This window comes from Macrobrachium nipponense, chromosome 42, assembly GCF_015104395.2.
Source record: "Macrobrachium nipponense isolate FS-2020 chromosome 42, ASM1510439v2, whole genome shotgun sequence".
NCBI lineage: Eukaryota > Metazoa > Arthropoda > Malacostraca > Decapoda > Palaemonidae > Macrobrachium > Macrobrachium nipponense.
The window spans coordinates 10,860,610-10,881,196 of NC_061103.1; the positions used below are offsets into that span (position 1 = coordinate 10,860,610).

Consider the following 20,587-nt stretch of genomic DNA (forward strand, 5'->3'; position numbering starts at 1 on the left):
TGCTTTGCCGGCCTACTCGCCAAACTCTGACAAGTATGCAGCTTTAGCCACTGAAGTCGCTTCCCACATTGGCAAGAAGGTAGTTGAAGAGGTAGAGGATGTCAGCACTCCAGACTTCTACAATTGTCTTTTTGTGGTCCCCAAAGCTACCAGAGGGCTAGAGACCCATCTTGGATGTCAGTGCTCTAAACCATTATGTCACAAAAATGAAGTTCAAAATGGAGACAGACCAATGAGTTCTCTCATCCATCCATCTAGTGGACTGGATGGTCACGATAGATATGCAGCATGCATATTTTCACATCGCGATTCATCAGAACATTAGAAAGTATCTTCGTTTTGTGTCCCAGGACAAGGTTTACCAGTTTCGAGTTCTGTGCTTCGGCCTATCCAAGGTCTAGCTCCACTTACAAGATGGCTTCACCTGATAGGCATAAATGTCGCATTTTATCTGGATGTCTGGCTCCTGCCTTCACCAATGAAACAGAAGTGTATGGAGGACTTGAGAAATGAAAAAGACACTTCACCTTGCCAAGACTAGGAATTCTCATCAACAGGGAGAAGTCACAGCTTGCTCCCTCTCAGACGATTCTTTATTTAGGAATGACGATAGACTCTCAGAGTTTTGGGGTTTCTCCATCACCCAAAAGAGTTCAATGCTTGGCCAACAGGTGGATGAGCCTTTTCGGAACCCTGTCATCCATAGAAAAGTTTGTCTCTATCTTCCAGAAGGCAAACTGGAGCAAGAAAACACAACTGGACTCGTTCGTGTTTCAGATCTTGTAGCTCAAGGTAGACCTTAAGATGGTGGCTGTCAGAAAGAAGGTTTCAGAAGGCATATCTCTTCTCCTACGGAACCCCAGCCTGTTCTTGTATTCAGGTGCCTTGGATATAGGCTGGGGAGTTTGGGAGTTCTCCTGGGAGACAAGAAAATCTCAGGGGTCTGGTCTCAAGAAGAAAGGAACCTCCACTTAAATGTCAAGCAGTTGAGAGCTATTCACCTGGGCCTTCTTCATTCCACAGAGTAAACCTACGACAAGACAGTAACGGAGTTCTCCGACAACACCACAGTTCTGTCTTATATCTGGAAGTAGGGAGAAACACACTCCTTCTACCTTTACAAGGTGGCAAAGAGTCTACTACTATGGGCAAAGGAAAATCAAGCAACGATTGTGACGAGCTTCATTCAAGGGACAGTGAGAATCCATCGGACTCTAGTCCACGCTAATTCACCATAAGTAACATTATGGATATTCTAGGACCAGAGGAGGAAGAGAGGCTGCTCTACGCAGTGAGTGTTGAAATATTATCTTCACAAGACAGAAAGTGAGAGGTCCTTCTTCATGCTTACGAAGTATGGTGAAGAATTTTTCTCGTCCCCTTTCCAAAAACTCCCTGTCTTTCTTCTGAAGATCACTCATCATTGAGGCACACACCTAAGTTAATGACGAGTCATTTCCGCTGTTGAAGGTGAAGGCGCAAGAAGTGAGGGCTGTCACTACCTCGCTGGTGTTTCCCATTAACTTATTGCTATCTGCAATTTTACATTTGAAAGAAGTTGAGACAGTGTTTGAGAACTGTAGTACTCTCAGGCCTTTATCCGTTGCTGGCATGGTATTAGGATAAGCAGCAGAGGGATTTTTTCTGTACCTCTATAATTTTTGCCTAGCATCAAGGTTGTTGGTTTAGTATTGGGAAGTCTGGAGGTACTTGGTACCTGGAGTACCCTTCAGTTGGTTTAACATAGAGGGTACTATTGGTTTTTATTTTGGTGTAGGTAACTATGTCTTACGTATTGTTTTCTTTGTTGTATCTGGCTCTCACCTAGTGCAAGAGCATTGTGGGATTTGTTGATTCCTTGCCAAGTCGGTGGTTAGGGCCAGGACTTCTAGGATCATTCTATTCTGCAGAGAAGACGCTTGGTCTAGCTACCACTCCGTTAAGCAAGCTGAGAGCTAACCAGAGCCAGTACTCACCTGCAGCGGTTCATTTACAAGGTAAGGTATGACAAGCATATGTCCTCTTCCTATCACACTTTAAGCCTTTTTTGAGAATTTACATAATTTCCAGAAAATGGTATCTCCACTACCTTCCACCTTTCAATATGGAATCAACTGAATAATTGCTTGGTAAGACCCTGAATAAAAATTATGTTTTTATGATAAGATAAGGTTTTATTCTTACTTACTAAGCAGTTATGAGATTTGAGCCCTCCCTCCTCCCCACAGGTGGAGTTTGCAGCCGAAATCCAATTTAGGGGTGCGATGTCATCATACCTGTTTACCGTAAGTGGTCGGTAACTGGTTACCTACACTAGTGACAGTGGTGCCACTACAAAAGTTTAATTTTCATCTGCTGCAGTAGGGATCCTACAGCTGAATAGTTGCTTGGTAAGTATGAATAAAATCTTATTTTATTTTATTATAAAAATATCATTTTGATGATAAAATAAAAATAAAGCATTATTTATAATACTTACCAAGTAATTACATAATCAAAGCACTCCTCCCCTCACATGAACATAAGGGTGCAAATGAATTGAGTTCTCTGCCTAGTAGTTCTTCACAGCCCATGAAAATGGGTGGGGCATGTTACCTACACCTAAACAAATGCTGGCATTACAGCAAATTTTGAGTTTTTAGGCTGCATAGGTAGGGAGCTCTTAGCTATGTACGGTAATTACGTGGAAAGTATAAAACTTCATGCTATCAAAAAATGTCATATTGGATGCTATAAAAAAAAATCTGTCTATTGGCTAATAATGAAAGTATTATTTTCAAATCATAAAAATGATATATTTACTAATGAAAATTGGTGGCGTAGATACGTGGGCCTTCACCACTTTTCACCCAATAGTATACGTACGCGTTGCCAGATCTCACAAGACTCCTTGCTTTCGTCTGCAATTTAACTGGATCCAGCTAGGCACTAGAAATTATCCTATTGTTAAGACCTCAGGTTTGTAGCTATGAAAAATACAAATTGTCTTAGAAAATTTGTCATTTTTCAAACTTTTATTGGTCTTTGTGACTGGTATAATTTGTTTTTTTCAGAGAAATTGGTTAGGTACTTTGTTGAAAGAGTGTAGTTTTCATTATAACTGTTTAAAAATATGTTATCAAGTTGAATTTATGACCAAAATATGATTAGCTTAATTATATTTTATTCTTTTCAAAACAGGATCAAGACAGTAAACATGCCTAGCTCCAACCGAGATGTAGTTCAGGAGTTGCAAGAAATACTTAAGCAGTGGGAAGAAGATCAAGCAGTTCCCACTAAGGACCCAACTCCTCACCTTATTAAATTATGCCATCTCTTTGAAAGGGAAACAGTTAATTTTTTAAAAAAGGTTTGTAAAATCTTTATATATTTTTTGTAACCAATATGTTGTGAAGTGGACCTACCTTGTAGCTTCTCTTATATGTACGTAGTATATTTGGGATGAATTTTACCTACTGTTAAAGATAGCCTGCAAGTGTGTTTTCAAAATTTTAACTGTTCAGAATTCTTCAAGCCACTAAAGCTGGTGGTTGTTGGTGCGTCACTTTTTTTGATGTTGCTGTAGCATGGTATTGTGGCTTTTGTTTGATAGGATGTCTTTCTCAGGAAGTCAAGTCAAAAACATTAGGTTTTGTAGAAATGATTTGTGTAAGCAGGATGTTTTGTTTTGAGGTAGGAGCACTACTTGTGTCAGCTGTAGGGATCACGAGTGTGATCTTCAATATATTTGTGAAGAGTGTAAGGACTAGTAGAAGGACTTGATGCTAAATTTCCTTAAACATGAGAAAAGAATTAGAAAAGAGGAAATCAGACAGGCAGCGGAACCAGTTAGTTAGATCAGGACAAAGCGCTGTTACTTCTTTTCAAATGCCTTCGCCTACGAATGTCACTCCTCTCTGTCTCTGGCTCTCTCCTCTGCTCCTTCTTTACCTAGATCTGACCCCTCTTCCTTAGCCCCTCCTCTGCTCCCTCTTTGGTTCAGGAAAAGCATCTAGAGAAGGTAGAGCAGGATGTGAATCTTAATTTGGAGTTGGTTAAAAGGTCTTAGAGAATTATAATTTTAGGGAACTGATCTGTGTATCCCCATAATGTGTGGTCATTTTCACAGTCCCACTTAAAAAGTGAAGTGTTAATGCCCTTGGTTGTCAGTAGTACAAGCTTGGAACTAGCCTGTGATAGTGAAGATTCTGTTGTCAGTGCCCATGTTGGTTTTTGGGATGAGGATGGTCTGTGCTCTCAAGGCACCCTCTCAGTTAATTCACCTAAGGATCAATTCAGTAAATGCATGTCTGCACCAAATATTGACTTCAGAAACTTTGTCTGTTTCTTCAGCTGTCATAGGCTCTTTTCCTTCCACCTAAGTTAGTTTTTTCTTCTAACCTTGTCTATTTCCAGGAGCTTCAATAGATAGAATCTAATATAGATACCATTCTAGATATGTTATTGTCCTTGAATTTTGCCTTCTAGTAGTAGTATTTGGTCTTGTTAGGTAGTTTTGAGTGAAGTAGTGGTATCAGGTGCTGGCCCTTCCCTTTCCTCCTCCTCCCAACCTTTCTCTTTTCTGAGGCACCTGATGGTGCTACATCATGTCTTGTTTAGCTGTTTCTTGCCAACTCGTGAAGTCACAAGAGGGTGCGTTTCTGTTGTCTCACCTTCCATGGTGCCAGTGGCTTTGTTTTGAAAGTCAGCTGCTTCTGTCCCCCAACTCCTGCCCTGGCAGAGGACAAGATTGACATGGAGGAGTCACCTTCAGTGTTAGGCACAGCAGTAGTTTTCTGTAGACGAAACCTCAGTCCTAGCATATATTCTCTTAGCAAGAGAACCTCCATTTTAATGATTTGGTTTAAATTTCGAATCTAGTCATCTTGGCTCTTGCAAATGAACTGAGACCAGGTCTTTCTTAGTGGCTAGTTCTCGTGTCCCGTGGTCAAGTGAAACAGGAGTTCATGGGGCAGTCTGACTATGATCCATTTTGCCTCTCCTCACTCTCAAAACTTCAAAGAGCTCAGCAGTAAAGTTTTCTTCTAGACTTATTGCCTAAGCTATCGTGGTTGCAGATGTCATTCCTCTGGCCTAGTCCTCCTGAATAAGTGGTTCATTTTTGAAGATGGGGTTGCAGTCTCTACCCCTCTTTGTAGAAGAAATGTATGGCTTTTTTCAGATGCCCACTCCATACCCGAGGAGTTCTACATCTTTCGTACTCCATCAGCAAAATGGGTATCGACTATGCTTAAACTAAAGTAGTATCTATATACAAAGGGCCCCGCTTTTGACGACCTCATCTTGTCTTTGGCACGTCCAAGCGAGGAAGGGATGAGGTCTCTTTGGAACCTGGATGTCTATCCATGCCCCTTGTTTGTTCCCCTGAGCTCTTCTTCTTGATTTCCTTACTTGGAAGACACCCTTCTGAGTGCCTTCTGGCTTCGACTAAGGCACACAGGTATTCTCCTACTTATGATGGGTTAGGTTCCAAAACACCCATCATTTGTTGGAAAAATCACATCTCGAATATAGCGTAGCCTTCACTAGGGTAATTAGTATCATCTTTATATATAGGGTAGCCTAGCCTACACTACACAGTATAATTCTGTAGGTTCAGTGCATATTGGCTTATGATAATTCAGTACAAAGAGAAATTGAGTAACATTAACAAGAGTTAGCATAGCGTATACTATAGTAAATCGTATACATAAGAATACAGCCTAGCCTACAGTATACTACATATACGGTATAGTATTAAAACCCAGTTAATTTATTCAATATTTAAGCCAAGTCTGGAGGTTCAATGCTTCTTTGACTATGATGTATCATAGAAAAAAAAAAAAAAAAAAAAAAAAAAAACTGGACACAAAACGAGAATCAGACTCGGTCCGACATCTGTATAACTGAGCGATGTCAGGCTGCTGATGGCTACATATAATTATGAAATAAAAAAATAACGAACATGCATCTTTTCCATGAGTCTTTTAAAAAGTTACACATTACTTCACTGTATCCAGTAGTATTATATGTTCTCATATTATTCTATTATAAAATACTACCATAGCAGTCAATGTTTTGGTTTGGAAATCAAGAGTTTATTTTGCCATATTTAACTCAATTCTAAGCATAAAAGAATATCTAGATACTTTACTCTTATGAGACAAAGTAATTTTTTGTTATACAACATGTTTTTAAGTCAAAATATGACTTGAATACGTCTCGTGAACTAAAATATTTTTTTTGTTAACAGATTACAGTGGGAGAATGTTTATTGTGTAAAATAATTACAAAAATCCATTCTCTTTTACCACTTGATTTCATCATAATACGAGCTTTACATTACTTATCTTTTATCGGCGTGAAAAAAACAGAAAAATGTGTTCTTTCAAGCCGAGTAGTTTTGATTCAAATGATTTTTCTCTCAATTTTATCTACGGTTGTGTTTGATGGCATAAATTTACTGGAGTTTTATCCTTGTTGCCAGTGCACCGTAATGTTCATTAGTGACTTGAACAGTTTTCCCAGCTTCAACTACAACTTGGTTTAAATTTAACAGTATATTTCCTTGTTGGATCTTTTGATCTATAGCAAAGATAAAGTTATTTAGATAAAAAATTATATCAGTCCTCATTCTACTTAACATAATTTATAACATAACTTCGGTAATTGTTTACTATCATACGATGGTTTAAATACAAGCCAAATCGATGTTGTTGTTATCCCATTCATTGTGTACTTAGTAAAATGTACGTTTTGTACATGGAACTTACCCAGCAGATATATACTTAGCTATAGACTCGTCGTCCCGACAGAAATTCGAATTTCGCGGCACACGCTGCAGGTAGGTCAGGTGATCTACCGCCCCTGCCGCTGGGTGGCAGGAATAGGAAACGATTACCGTTCTAGAACCAGATTTTCTCTGTCTCGGTAGTGTCAACATACGTTGTTGCTACCTCCTGACTTGATTTTCGTTTTTTCATCGCCATCGACATTCTGGCTGTCTTTTGCAGGGAAGTACTGGGTCTTTGGTTTTGGCATACGCTTTTTATTAACTTTTAAAAATGAATTTGGCTTCGAAATTTCGAAGAATATATTACGTGAAACTACCGAATTTTTCGGTAGACACTCATATATTTTGCAATAAGGGAAATATTGATTTTTTTTTCTTTCACTAATACGTGTATAAGTGTTAGAACTTGATGAAGGAAATATAAGATCTAACTTCCTACTTTAGGAAGTCAGAAAGCATATAACTAGATACGCTTCCTTTAGAAGCTTTAAGAGCTCTCGTACTAACGAGCAGTTAGAGTATTGACAATTCTAGTAGTTGTTGCATCCTCATCACCTTCTTACTCCACAGAATCTACAAATTTATATGTGCAAATTTGAAGATAAATGGATGGAGCTCAAAAGGCGAGCTCTAAAAAGGTAAGAAGTGAATACTATAGTGTTCCCAGTGCAGTGGAGGGTGCGTTTGATCGGCTCCGTAGCGCTTCCAGGCCTAGACCTCTTCCAAACTCCCAGACCCAGTGGAGGAGGAAAGTCGACAGCCGCAGGAAGGTTAGGGAGAACCCCCACCGGTCAGGCGTTACCCCTTGGCAGGTTCTGTAGAACGTCCCAGACTGCCAAGGATAGCCATTGATAAGGCATCCTTAAAAAAGTGCGTCTCTTCATCTTGCATCCGAAAAGACGAAGAATGTATGTTTGGAGTTTCGATGATCTAGCGCGTTCTCTGAAAACTAAGAGAACACTGAGCAAGAGCCAGCCGCTGCCAGGAAGCCGCGTTCCATCAAGCTAGCGTGAGCTACGTTCCAATAGCCAGCGGCGAGGCGCGTTCCAGCTAACAGACTAGCGCGAGCCTCGTTCCTACAACCAAACGCGAGCCGCGTTCTAAAAAGAGAAAATTTTTCTTGGCGCAAGGCGCCTTCAAAGAGACGTAAGCGAACCAGCCTGGCGCAAATTGCGCCAGAAAAACAGACGGCTAGGGCAAGGAGCCTTATAGTAGAGTGGCAATCAGAACGATCCTTCCCATTGAACGTTTCCGGGCAAGAGGCTCTTTCTAAAAGGGGTCTAGTAGGCGCTCGGAAACTATCAGGGCGCACGGGACCTGCCACGCAAGCGGAACGTTCCAGGAGCGAGTCTCCTTTCTAGCGTGCGGAACATTCCAGGCGCGCGGAACATTCCAGGCGCTAGGTGCAAGGAGCCAGGCGCCAGTATATTCCTAATCTTCTTATGAGAGAGAGGTCAGTCGCGAGGCTCCTCTTTGAGTTTTCAACTTGAGCAACTTTCCCCTGGCAAAGGTGCAAGATGTCGCACAGGCGGCCGTCGCTTTTGCCAGAAGGATTCTGATACTAAGAGAAGCCTTTTTTTCATTATTCAGTGGACTCTCTCCTTCATTCATGCTCTTCCCTCGTTATGAAGAGGCAAGAGCTTTGGGAGTTTTCTTATAAGAATCTCATCGACGTTTGGGTATGATGGCGGATAGGAAATATCTACTTCCTTCCGTAAACCCTACAGATGAACAGGAATTCTGTCTCTTCCACGATTTATGAAGAAATCACGAAGATTTAAAGAGTTCCTGGATTAACTTCCTTCCTTAAGGAGATATATATACTCTTTCTATCGTTCTATTAACGAAAAGAACGAAGATAGTAAAAATTTTTCCTTCTCTATCTGCCTCGGCAGGGAAAGAAGGTAGTAGAGTATCTGCTGTATGAGAATACGATACGGCAAATCATAAGCACATACCGTAGTTTACTTCTCTGCTGAGCAACTCAATTACCAGTATCCTTCCAGGAATTTCCTAGGAAGGACTACGCTTAAAGGGATTGTTAAGACAACACCTACTTAGCTTCTAGATTTATCGAAGTCTTGTTTCGCTTAGATATGCATTATAAGAACTTCCTGAAGTTCGATAATAATTTTATAAGATTCCTTTATTAAATGGAGTAGCTGGCAACTCTGGAAGAGTAAGGCCAGTCGGCTAACGAGACTGCTAGCGCTTAGACACCAACGCAGTATCATGTATGTGTCGGTCATGAGTGGTCGTGACATGTCTCTCCTCCTGCGGGATGGAATGACTAACCGTGTCTCTCCCCTACAATCGTGGTTTTAGCCTCGGATTGAGGGGATAGTTAAGCAAACATAAATAAAATATTGTCTGCCTTTTGCTAAGAAGCTTTCAATAAGAAAGATATTACAACATTTCAATGCTGTTTACCGTAGGTAACATTTTTAAAGGATTCTAACGCAGCGGAACTCTATATTGTATAATGCTCTCATGCTTACGAAAGCATGGCTTATTAGAGTACATGCTTAGTGAGAAGATGAATGTAGTAGAGAATTCACTTTAAGACTACGGTATGGTCAAGTCTTATGCACATACCGAGGTTAACTACAGAATTCCTAGTATCTCAAAGGTTTCCCAGATTAATGCTGTTTACCACAATGTGACAGTATTATAAAGGATTCTAATACGGCAGAGCGCGATATATATAATTCTCTCATCCTTTCGAGAAACGCACACAACCTTTTTAGAATCGGATATTGCTCAAGAGAAGTTGGGTGAGTCGGATGGGAAACATTCTCTTAGTGGCAGAAGTTGTTTCCCTGAATGGACTATACTACGTATATAAAAGTTTTTTCCCACTAAGAACGGAATTAACATGTGAAGGATGTCTGGGTACCATAAAGGCATAGATGTTATGGCACATAACCTAAAAAGAACTTGAAGGAAGCGCCAGCCTGGCGCAAATTGCGCCAGAAGCACCATCCAAGATATTTTCTCGTTTTAGCGAGTTATTAACCCTAAGAGTCCAGTAGCCTCTCGGACAGCAGGCTCGGTAACGGCAAGATTCGTTCCTGATTTCGTTACCCATTTAATCTAAAAGGGGTCGCTTACAAGGAATGATGAAATGATTTATTTTAATCACTTAGGCCAATTCCACGACTCTCTCATATCGTAAAGAGCATCGAGAATCTTTTTTCGTCCCTGTTCGCGTTAACAAAAGAGAACCTATTTGGGAACAGACACGGAACGTAACGATCCTTAAGAGGTCGATGCAAGATTTTGCATGTCCGTGAGAACCTTCTCGATCGAAGATAATAACTGTTAACGTATGTCTAACATTTATTGAAAAGAGTTGTGAGAACCTGTGGAAAGTTCTTCTTCATAGATCTCTTGTAAGGTAGAAGACGAACAGGCTTCCTTTAGACTGCTTGTTTTTCCTCGAACCAAGAGAGGTAGCAATATAAGACATCTTTAAATTTAAAGAAGGGGAATAAACTTTAGTCTTTTTTCCCCTAGTTATAAATTCTTAACATATATTAAGATAAAATGGGCGTCAAAGGAAGAGAGGATGTATGCCTCATTTTGGCCTTAGAGAGGTTGGAATCACAGAAGTCACGTTCTTTCTCACAGCATGTTTCGTAAGGCTTTTCCAAGAGTATCTGGATATTCTATCAGAATCTAATATAAATAGACCTATAAAACCTCTCCACTCTGAGTCTGTCCGCGTGCAGACTGACCAGAAGTGGACATGAATGAGAGGTTTTTTTCAAGGTAAATGACAATAGTCATGGCTAAGACATAGAATTGCTGCAGATCGTGCTAGATGGAATGAGGAAACTGTCCATGTTCCGATACCTCTGTGAACCACATAGCGAGGTTTTTTCTTCACTTTCAGAGGGAAGAATCACCTATGTGTATATCTGCTATCAAAGAACGCAATAAAAGGCTATACTCTGTCTCTACAAGGGGAATTAGAGATAACAGAGGATTAAGATCTTCGGGATCTTATACGATACCGCAATACGACAAGAGTAGGATATCATGTACTTCGAATGGGATCTTTTTGTGGCCACAGATTCCGTGTTCCGACAAAATGGAACTGCTCCTCATCAAACTTCTTTGAGGAAGTTTATGAAGGAATTCTTTGTTTCTCTTAGCCCTAAACACCAAGAAGACAAGTGAATTTTTTGTGCATTGGAATCTCACATCAGATTCAATGGAGACTCGGCAATGGGTTCTTGCCAGCATAGTATGTCTGGCAAAAGAACTAAATCCCTCTATTCCTGACGCAACGCTTTCAGATAGAAGTTTCGTTGCCCAGGCAGGGTACTTACATTTTCATCTAAAGAGGAAGAGATGGTTTTAAAAACGTTGGCCTACAGAGTCTTCGGGGTGCGATGAGGCTCAAAATGCTTCCCAGAAGGTATTCAGAAGGATACAATAAGAGCTAGAAATCAGGGTTCCGCCCAATTTCAGCGCAGAGTCTCCTTCAACTTCCAGACTCCTTCCCTTCCTTCGGGCAGGATAGGGAAGATTCCTGCAACGAGGAACCTCATCAACATGTAAGAAGAGATCTCGTTAGCAAAAGAAGTGTTCACGAAGGATCCTCCTCGGAGGAAGACTCTTCTCTCTCGTATTGTTAGATATCCTGTCGTCTACTGGTGTAGCTGAACTAAAACAAAATCACCTCCCCTTGCCTAGTAGCCAAAAGCTAAAGGGGAAGAATTTCTTCCACCCTTCTCCAGTCTCCTGATAAACTATGTGTTGTTCAGGACTCTCGGACAATGTAGCGCCAGCCAAGCGCCAAATGCCAATACAGGCGAAAAACGTCAGAGGCGGACAGTTCCAAGGAACTCTGTTATGGTCGGATACTGAGAAGGAGCGGGCCTCCAACCTGGCGCGAGGCGAACAAATCGGACAGATATAAGAGTGTCCGATGTGGAAACATCGCCAGACAGCCTAGAGAGACTTCCAAGCTCGAAGCTCCAGCAAGTGTGGAGGAGCCAAGCCAGGCGCGAGGCGCCAGCCAGGCTCTAGGAGCCAGCCAGGCTCTAATAGCCAGCCAGGCTCTAGGAGCCAGCCAGGCTCTAGGAGCCAGCCAGGCTCTAGAAGCCAGCCAGGCTCTAGAAGCCAGCCAGGCGCCATCCAGGTGCCAGGCTCCTTCAAGGCTAGGCTCCAGTCAGGATTGAGGATCCATCCAGGCACAAGGCTCCTTCCAAGTAAAGAGAAACCTAAAGCTCTGTCATGTAAGAGGGCTAGTCCCCATTGATTATGATACAGGTAAGGCTCTGCCATGTAAGTGGGTCAGCCCCCATTGGCACGATCCGAGAAGGCTCTGTCGTGTAAGCGGGCTAGCCCCCATTGACATGATCCAGAAGGGTTTGTCAGTCATAGGTCCCTACCTCGCTGAAACTCTTGAGGCATGCAGACTCATAGACAGTAATCATGAAGTCTTCTGCCAGGCTCCAGGTGCCTTCCAGGCGCAAGGCACCAGCCAGACGCAAGGCTCCAGCCAGGCGCTAGCGCTAGCCAGGAAGGAGGAGCAAATCAGGCACCAGCCAGGCGCGAGGCGCCCAGCCGGCGCGAGGGGCGCCAGCCAGGCGCGAGGCGCCATCCAGGCGCGAGGCTCCAGCCAGGCTCTAGGCGCCATTCAGGCGCAAGGCTCCAGCCAGGCGCGAGGCGCTAGGCGCCTGCCAGGCACGAAGCGCTAGCCAGGCTCCAGGCTTCACCCAGAAGAGATCTATATCAAAGAACGCCCTGGCCTTCTTTGAGACATTGTGATCTCCTAAGCACTTGATAAGTGCATTGATGATTCCTTCAAACAGCTGAGAATTAAAAGCGCATGAAGTGCGAGCTTTTCCGAATTCTTGTTCTTTCCCTAACAATATGTCATAAGGACATATTAGCTGTCACAATACGGGAGATGCAACTCTGTGTTGACTTCCCATTATCCGAAGGATGTCAAGATAACCTTCGAGGGATCCTTCTCTCTTGGTTGATACGTGTCTGCGGATACATTGCTGGGATAGGGAGCAGATACTGATCCTTAACTAGTGAGTTAAATTTTATTTAACGTCGTGTTTTTTCTTTGGGTTTTTTGAAAGGAGTTTGTAGATAACTCTTTTCTACTTAAGCACTAACCCTCGTGTTAGGATCAGGTGATCGGGATCGGTGTTGTGCTCCTTAATTATGCACTAGGCATAGGCATATTGTCATGTAAGAGGCTCTGTCGAGTAAATGGATAAGACCCCATCAACAGACCCACAAGAACTCTGCCATAGGTCACATCCTCGCTGAGGCTCTTGAGGCGAAGCAGATTCCTAGGCATTAGCCATGGAGTCTTCCGCCTGATCAAGTAGGAACCAAGGTTTTATTTATTTATTACCTACAACGTATGTTGTTTACCTGTCTATTCAGTAAATAGTTGTCTCTTTCCCACCACCAAGGGTGTCAATCAGCTAAGTATATATCTGCTGGGTAAGTTCCATGTACAAAAATGATATTGTTAAGATACAATAAAGTTTTGTACATACTTACCTGGCAGATATATACGATTGATGGCCCACCCAACCTCCCCTCAGGAGACAGGTGGAAGAGAAAATCTGGTTCTAGAACGGTAATCGTTCCTATTCCTGCCACCCAGCGGCAGGGGCGGTAGATCACCTGACCTACCTGCAGCGTGTGCCGCGAAATTCGAATTTCTGTCGGGGGACGACGGAGTCTATAGCTAAGTATATATCTGCCAGGTAAGTATGTAACAAAACTTTATTGTATCTTAACAATATCATTTTCCTATTCAATTGTTCAGGCTATGCAAATTTATGCAACGAGTATAACGTTAAAACAATACTTTCATAATTCTATTTTTGCTGTTTTTGAACTTATTTAACTAGAAGATGGGATAAAGTTAGGCTAACTAGAAGATGGGATAAAGTTAGGCTATTGTAATTTGGTCTCTTTTGCTCCCTGATTGTACACTGCTGCCTGCACTCGTTGCAAGCGAATTTTAAAAATATTTTCAAAAAATTGTTGTAACAGTATTAATTGCTAACCCCATCGTAAAATCAGATTATCATAAGATGAATTATTGTAACTTTAACACTACGTGTACTAGTGAGATCCAGCCTCTTCTTAAGCTTTCAGACACAATATGTCCCCTACTTCCGTTCTGCATCGTCGTACTAGAAGTATGATAGTCTTCTGCGTTTCACTTCCTTAAGGGGCCGGCCGGAACCCCTATATATGGTGGTATAGGGCGAAAAATGCAAAGTCATGAAAAAATTCATGGAGCTTCATATGGCAATTGAGAATACGTATACGAAACTATTTCGTCAAAATTCCTCTTACTTTCGTAGTTACAGGGTAATTAGTAAACATAACTCAATAAGCCTAAAACATTCATCCATACAAGATGCAATATTTCTTCTGTTATCGTAAATTTTGATAATTATTGGCAAAGAAATTGTGAGAAATGGCATCTGTAAGAGATTCCGTGGCTCGCATAAGCGAGTATCTAGTTCAATCATGAATCAGTTGGACCAGACTTCAAGTAGGTTACACGTTCGAGTTTCACCTCGTGACATTCGCTTGCTTTTACGTATGTTTATGTATGTTTCGGCAAGAAGTTCATCATGCCAATGAGGAAAAGACAAGGAAAACATCTTGCTAACATACGATGAAGAAAAATCGCTCAAGTATTATTACAGAATATCATAATATACGCGTAGTTAGTGAGGAGAGAGGGGAGGGTTGCTTAGTAACGCCCCCTTCTTGCCTGACAGCACACGTCACACTGTGCCCAAGGCTACGATCTTTGAGCAAAGAGATCTTCATTTATGATAAATAACATAGTTTTGGTTTTTTAATTCCCAAAATGGAATATGAAATTCATAATAATCATGATTTATTAAATTGTCTTTGTAAAAAGAGAGTACACCTTCGAGTCTCACCTCTGACATTCTCTTGCATTTACGTTTGTTTATCTTTGTTTCGGCAAGAATGTCATCATGCCAAAGAGGAAAATACAAGGAAAACATCTCGCTAACATACAGAAGAAAATTCGCTGTAATAAGCTGAGTTAGTGAAGGGGAGAGGGGGTTACCTTAGGAAGGAGTGCCCCATCTTGCTCAAGCAGTGCCCCAGGCTACGATATATGAGCAAAGGGATCATCATTTATGATTAAATTATGATAAATAAAATAGTTTTGGTTTATTAATACACAAAAAAGAAATATACATTCATAATAATCATTATTTATTAACATTGTCTTTATAGAAATACGAAGGAAAACTTTGAACGCCCGTATCTCAAAACTATACTTATTGACCTTCAAAATCTATCTCCTCACTTAGTTTTAAAGCTATAACATTGGAATTTGGTATATAACTCAGAAAGACATTATAGAACAAATCAAATAGAGCCCTTTTTCCAATTTTTGTTTCGTCTTTTTTATAAATTTTTTTTTCTCGTGATTTATAGGGTTTATTTTTTTACCATATTGAAAATTCATGATCTAGCAAAAAAATGACTTTTAGAAAAAAAAAAACTCCCCATTTGATTGGAGGTCTACATCATGTCTATATATGGTAGTAATCCCAGGTCTTAATATTAAATATCAAAGGAGGATATAGAATTTGAAAAATGGTTATTTTCGGGATAAATTTGCCCTGGCGTCACAAAACCGAAGGTCAGAGGCGAAAATAATATGCAGTTTGGAGATGTCCCAAGTCACCTTATTAAGTGGTATGAATGTCAAAGTCCTGTCGTTAAAAAACGGCATTAGCCGGCCGGCCCCCTTAAGGAGTGAAACCAGAACTCCTAGCTCTCCTGGTGTCCAACTCACCTAGAGCCAGCTAAAGTTTGGCTTCCAGAGTTAGGGCTTTACAGCAACTCAAACTTCTTGCTGGTCTGACACCAGCTATAGAGCCATGATCCTTGAGCTCATTTGGCATCCAGTTCACTTAGCACCCTATTCATTTGGTGCCGGTTACAGCCTGGCACCATCTCCTGCGCTGAGCTTCCGCTAGCTCCCATGAGCGCCCACCTGTCCCGAACTCATAGCTTAACTGGCGTCCAGCTCACATAGCGCCCTATTTATTTGGCACCAGTTAGTCCCGAGCTCATAGCTCTACTAGCGCCCAGCTTACTTAGCGCCCTATTCATTTGGCACCAGTTACAACCTGCCACCATCTCTTGTGCTAAGCTCCCACAAGCACCTACCAGTCCCGAGCTCATGGCTCTACTAGCGCCCAGCTTACCTAGCGCCCTATTCATTTGGCGCCATATACAACCTGCCACCATCTCTTGTGCTAAGCACCACCAGTCCATAGCTCATAGCTCTACTAGCGCCCAGCTTACCTAGTGCCCTATTCATTTGGTGCCAGTTACAACCTGCCACCATCTCTTGTGCCAAGCTCCCACAAGCACCCACCAGTCCCGAGCTCATAGCTCAACTGGCGTACAGCGCTTCTGGCACCAACTACAGCCTGACACCAGTTTGTTCTCCGAGTGTCCAAATACTCTCCAGCTCTGTGGAAGAATAGAGAAGTCCCAGTCCATTTGGAGTGTTCAGAGGACCATCCTTTGCATATTACTAGTGGTATGGCAAGATCTGTTTCACCCACTGACAAGAATGTATGGACATTTGCCTTGAGACACTCAGAATTAGGAGAGCAGTTTGCCTTTGTACATGTAAAGCTATAGAAGTCAGAGTAACTTCTACTCAAATAGCTTACACATATAGCTTACACATATTTTATGCCTTGCATGTCTATTCTGCCTTTGAACCACTGGGAATGTAATCATTCTTTGTTTCTCAATAATTTTATGAAAGATAAAAGTGTGTTCAGACCATATATAGTGACTGACATTGTATAGAGGAAGGAACTATAGGATTTTTTTCATATTATCTCTTCACCTTGTAATAAGGTGCTGAGTTGTAGGGGGTCTTCATATTTACACAATTGGGGCAGAATGATAGGAACAGATCTGGAGGTTATTTAGTGAAACTCTACTCTTCCTTAACCTACTTTATTCCCTTAATACTACAGAACTGAAACTTCATTTTTCCTATCCCTATAATTTTTCAAAACATCCTCTTGACCCAACAGAGCATAACTTAACATTACCATGACCCCCCCTGAAGAACCTAAACCTACTTCCTTAATATTTCAGCAGTCTGAGACCTTACTTAATTTCCTCTTACCACAAAGAATCTAAACCTAATTCCTAGCCCTAAATCTATATTGTATTTCCTCCCTAACTATCAGGAAAACCTTAAGCTAATTAAAAAATCCTAAACCCTTGTTATACAGGCGGCCCGTGGTGAATGGCGCAATCACTTAGTGGCGAATCGGTTTTTATGGCTGTTGTAAAAAATATTCATTAAAAAAACAAGGCATTTTTAAATATTTTACAGCGAACCACTAGCCGCCGTTGTCTAACGAGTTCATACATTTGTAGAGATGCTATTCAGACCATAAAGGTTATGCAAATGATACTAACGAACTTTATGGAGAGTTATTACTTAGGTGAAATATATGCCTATGACGCTGTTCTATGCCGAAAATATAGAGTTACATAAGTGCAAATTTAGCTATGGATGTGTCGATTTATAAATGTTCATGCTTTTATGTTTAAAATGATTATGAAAATTTATTACGCATAGGGTATTTTTATTTCTGCACAGAAATATGATACAAAGGCAGCTTTTGAAACTGCCCTTCACGTTATCAAAGAGGATGTTTTTTCATGTTCTTTCTTGTGAGCCGCCGCCTGCTGCTCTTCCTAAAATATAGTTATAAAAAGTGCAAATTTAGCAATCGATGTGTCGATTTTATAAATGTTCATGGTTTTATGTTTAAAATGTGTATGAAAATGTATTACGTATAGGGTATTTTTATGTCAGCGCAGAAATATGATACAAAGGCAGCTTTTGAAACTGCCCTTCACGTTATCAAATACGATGTTTTTTCATGTTCTTTCTTGCAAGCCGCCGCCTGCCGCTCTTCTAAAAATATCAAGTTGAAAAGAGTGCAAATTTAGCGATCGATGTGTCGATTTTATAAATGTTCATGCTTTTACGTTAAAATGTGTTTGAAAATATATTACCTATAGATTATTTTTTATTTTTGTACATAAAGTATGATACAAATTGGTGACAGCTTTTGTAACTACCCTCCACGTTGTCAGAGGATGATTTTTTCATGTTCGTTCTTGTCTGCCACTGTTCCGAAAAATGCATGGTGTTATTTTATTAATTATGCATCTTTTCCATAAATACTTTAAAAAGTTATACTTTACTTCACTGTATCCTATAATATTGTATGTATTCTCATATTATTGTATTACAAAATACTAGGGCAAATCTAAGCCAGTATTCTGCGGAGCGGCCAATGTTTTGGTTTGAAATCAGCTGATGGTGAATACGAGTTTGTTTCACCATATTTAATGCAATTCTGAGCGACTTTTCGTGTTTCTAGTTAGCATAAACGAATATGTAGATACTTGATTTATATGAGACAAGGTTATTTTTCCTTATACGACATCTTTTTAGGTGGAAATATGAATTGAATAGATCTCGTTGTGATTGTGAACTATTTTTTTTTTTTTCGTTAACAGATTACGTTGTCGCATGTTTATTGCATAGAAAAATTACATGATTCTGTTCGCATTTTCCTTTATATCATCGTAATACGAACTTTACGTTACTTATCTTATATCAGCGTGAAACCAACAGTAAAGTTTGTTCTTTCAAGCACAGTAGTTTTGATTAAAAAGATTTTATCTCAATTTTATCTAGGTGTTGTTTGATGGCATATGTTTACTGGAGTTTTATCCTTGTTGCCGATGCACGATAATAGTCATTAGCAACTTGAACAGTTTTCTCAGCTTCAACTATAATTAGGTTTAAATTTAACAGTATATTTCCCGATTGATCTTTAATCTATATTGATCTTTGATCTATAGCGAATAAAGTTATTACATTAAGATATCTCAGTTCTATTCTACATAACATCATTTATAACAACTACGGTAATAGTGTACTATAGTACGATGATTGAAATACAAGCCAAACGGATGTTATCCAATTCGGTTGTACTTTAAAGAAAAAAAAATAGTTGTTTTTCGGTCGGTTGTTCCTAGCTTTACATGTTTACGCAACGAGTATAACGTTAAAACCACACTTTCATCATTCTCTTTGGCTGTTTTTGAACTTATGTAACTAGAAGATGGGATAAAGTTAGGCTGTTGTAATTTGATCTCTCATAAAATCGGATTATTGTAAGATGAATTATCATAACTTGAACACTATAGCTACGTGTACACTGTATAAACCTTATTATATCTTTACTTACTTTAGACACTCAAAGGATTAAAAGCTAGACTTTTTTTCACTTTTACAGTATTTATAATACTATAATGTCATGTACAGTAAATTCTATAATACTAAACTGCATAAATATAATTTTACTTATTGCGCCATTGCAGGATTACGGCCGTTTGACTGGTCTAGGGCGCTATTAGCTGGTCTAGAATTCGAAAGAAGGTGTGCGGCGGCCGTAGGCTTTAAAATCGCTTAGCATTGAAAATCGCTTAGCGTCGGTGGCCAGGAACGGAACCCTGCCGCTAACCAAGGGCTGCCTGTACTGAAGTTTTCTCAACTTTGGTCTCCTAGACATTTTCAGATTTGAGACCAGCTTGCTCAGCATCAATCTTGTTTAGTTGTCTATATCCTTCTTTCTACTGGAGAGATTAACTAGTACTATTTTCTTTCTCCTTTAACTGCTGTCGAACTTTATTGTGGCAAGTGTGTCAGATCGCACCTTTTAGGGTTTAGCATCATATAGGGAGGAATGGGGTAAAAAGCAGCCTGACCAAGTGTCCTTGATTCTTTTCTGCAGCCTAGCAGCTTTGCATTGTCTCCTTAGGTTCCTTAGGAGGGATTGTATCCCTTCCTCTATTTACAACAGCTCTCTACAGTAATTGGCCTTTCTTTGGTTTCTTTCTTTTCATCAGGTCAGGTAAAAGAGAAGTGATTCTCTCTATTCTGACACACATCACTGCAAGTAAAAGAAAGAAAAAATAAACATTAACTAAGATCAACTTTCACATCAAACACTCACAAAAAAAAAAAGCATTACAGTTTAAAAAACACAAACATCATCTTACAAACCCATTTTTCATACAATCACCACAGTCATGCAGAGCCAGGGGTGCAATGCATCTGAAGCACCCACCACTCTCAGTGGTTGGGTAGCAGTTTTATCTTAGTGTAGGTAACAATATTGTATGGTGGTTTTATTTGGGTCCTGCGCCCATGGCAAGGACAGACACCTACCATGCTTCACCAGCATTCGGACATGAACCTCTGCTGTAAAACTCCCACATATGTAGTAGGTGACACTTGGGTATACTGCCACACCACTACAGGTTAAGATGAGCTCCAACCAGAGTCCAGAGGCAGTATCCCAGTAGCTCTCTTAGCTGACAAAGAACAACAAGCATTGTATTTAATGCTAGTAACTTTTCCTGTCAGTGTGGGAGTCAGATATGTAATTCTGCTTGGTAAGTTACTTATTTAGAAATAACATTTTTTATAATAAAATAAAATATTTTAATTTATATCCAATTCCCCAGTAATTATATAGCTATGAGTTTCACTTGCTGGCAGTTAAAATCCTGAAATTCGCGGGTCACGCTAATTTTCTATTTGGTTTGGTTAGGTAATAATGCCCGCCCACTGTCGGGGCAAGCGAGAGGAACAACACAGCAAAGAGCTCAGTTTGTTTCTGCCGGCCGATGGCTATGGTTGTC

At 40.4% G+C, this 20,587-nt stretch overlaps 1 protein-coding gene across 4 annotated transcripts in view; it reads left to right on the forward strand.

Annotated features, from left to right (window-relative positions):
* LOC135212973 (DDB1- and CUL4-associated factor 1-like) overlaps nucleotides 1–20,587 on the forward strand; it is a 287,714-nt gene that overhangs the window by 75,631 nt on the left and 191,496 nt on the right. For 3 of the 4 annotated variants that reach the window (XM_064246733.1, XM_064246731.1, XM_064246732.1), the window contains exon 2: nucleotides 3,181–3,349. In XM_064246733.1, coding sequence (XP_064102803.1) covers nucleotides 3,197–3,349 — 153 coding nt within the window. In that variant the 5' untranslated portion in view covers nucleotides 3,181–3,196. Of the gene's footprint in view, nucleotides 1–2,228; nucleotides 2,391–3,180; nucleotides 3,350–20,587 lie in introns of all 4 variants that reach the window. The other variant, XM_064246734.1, reaches the window with a different exon arrangement.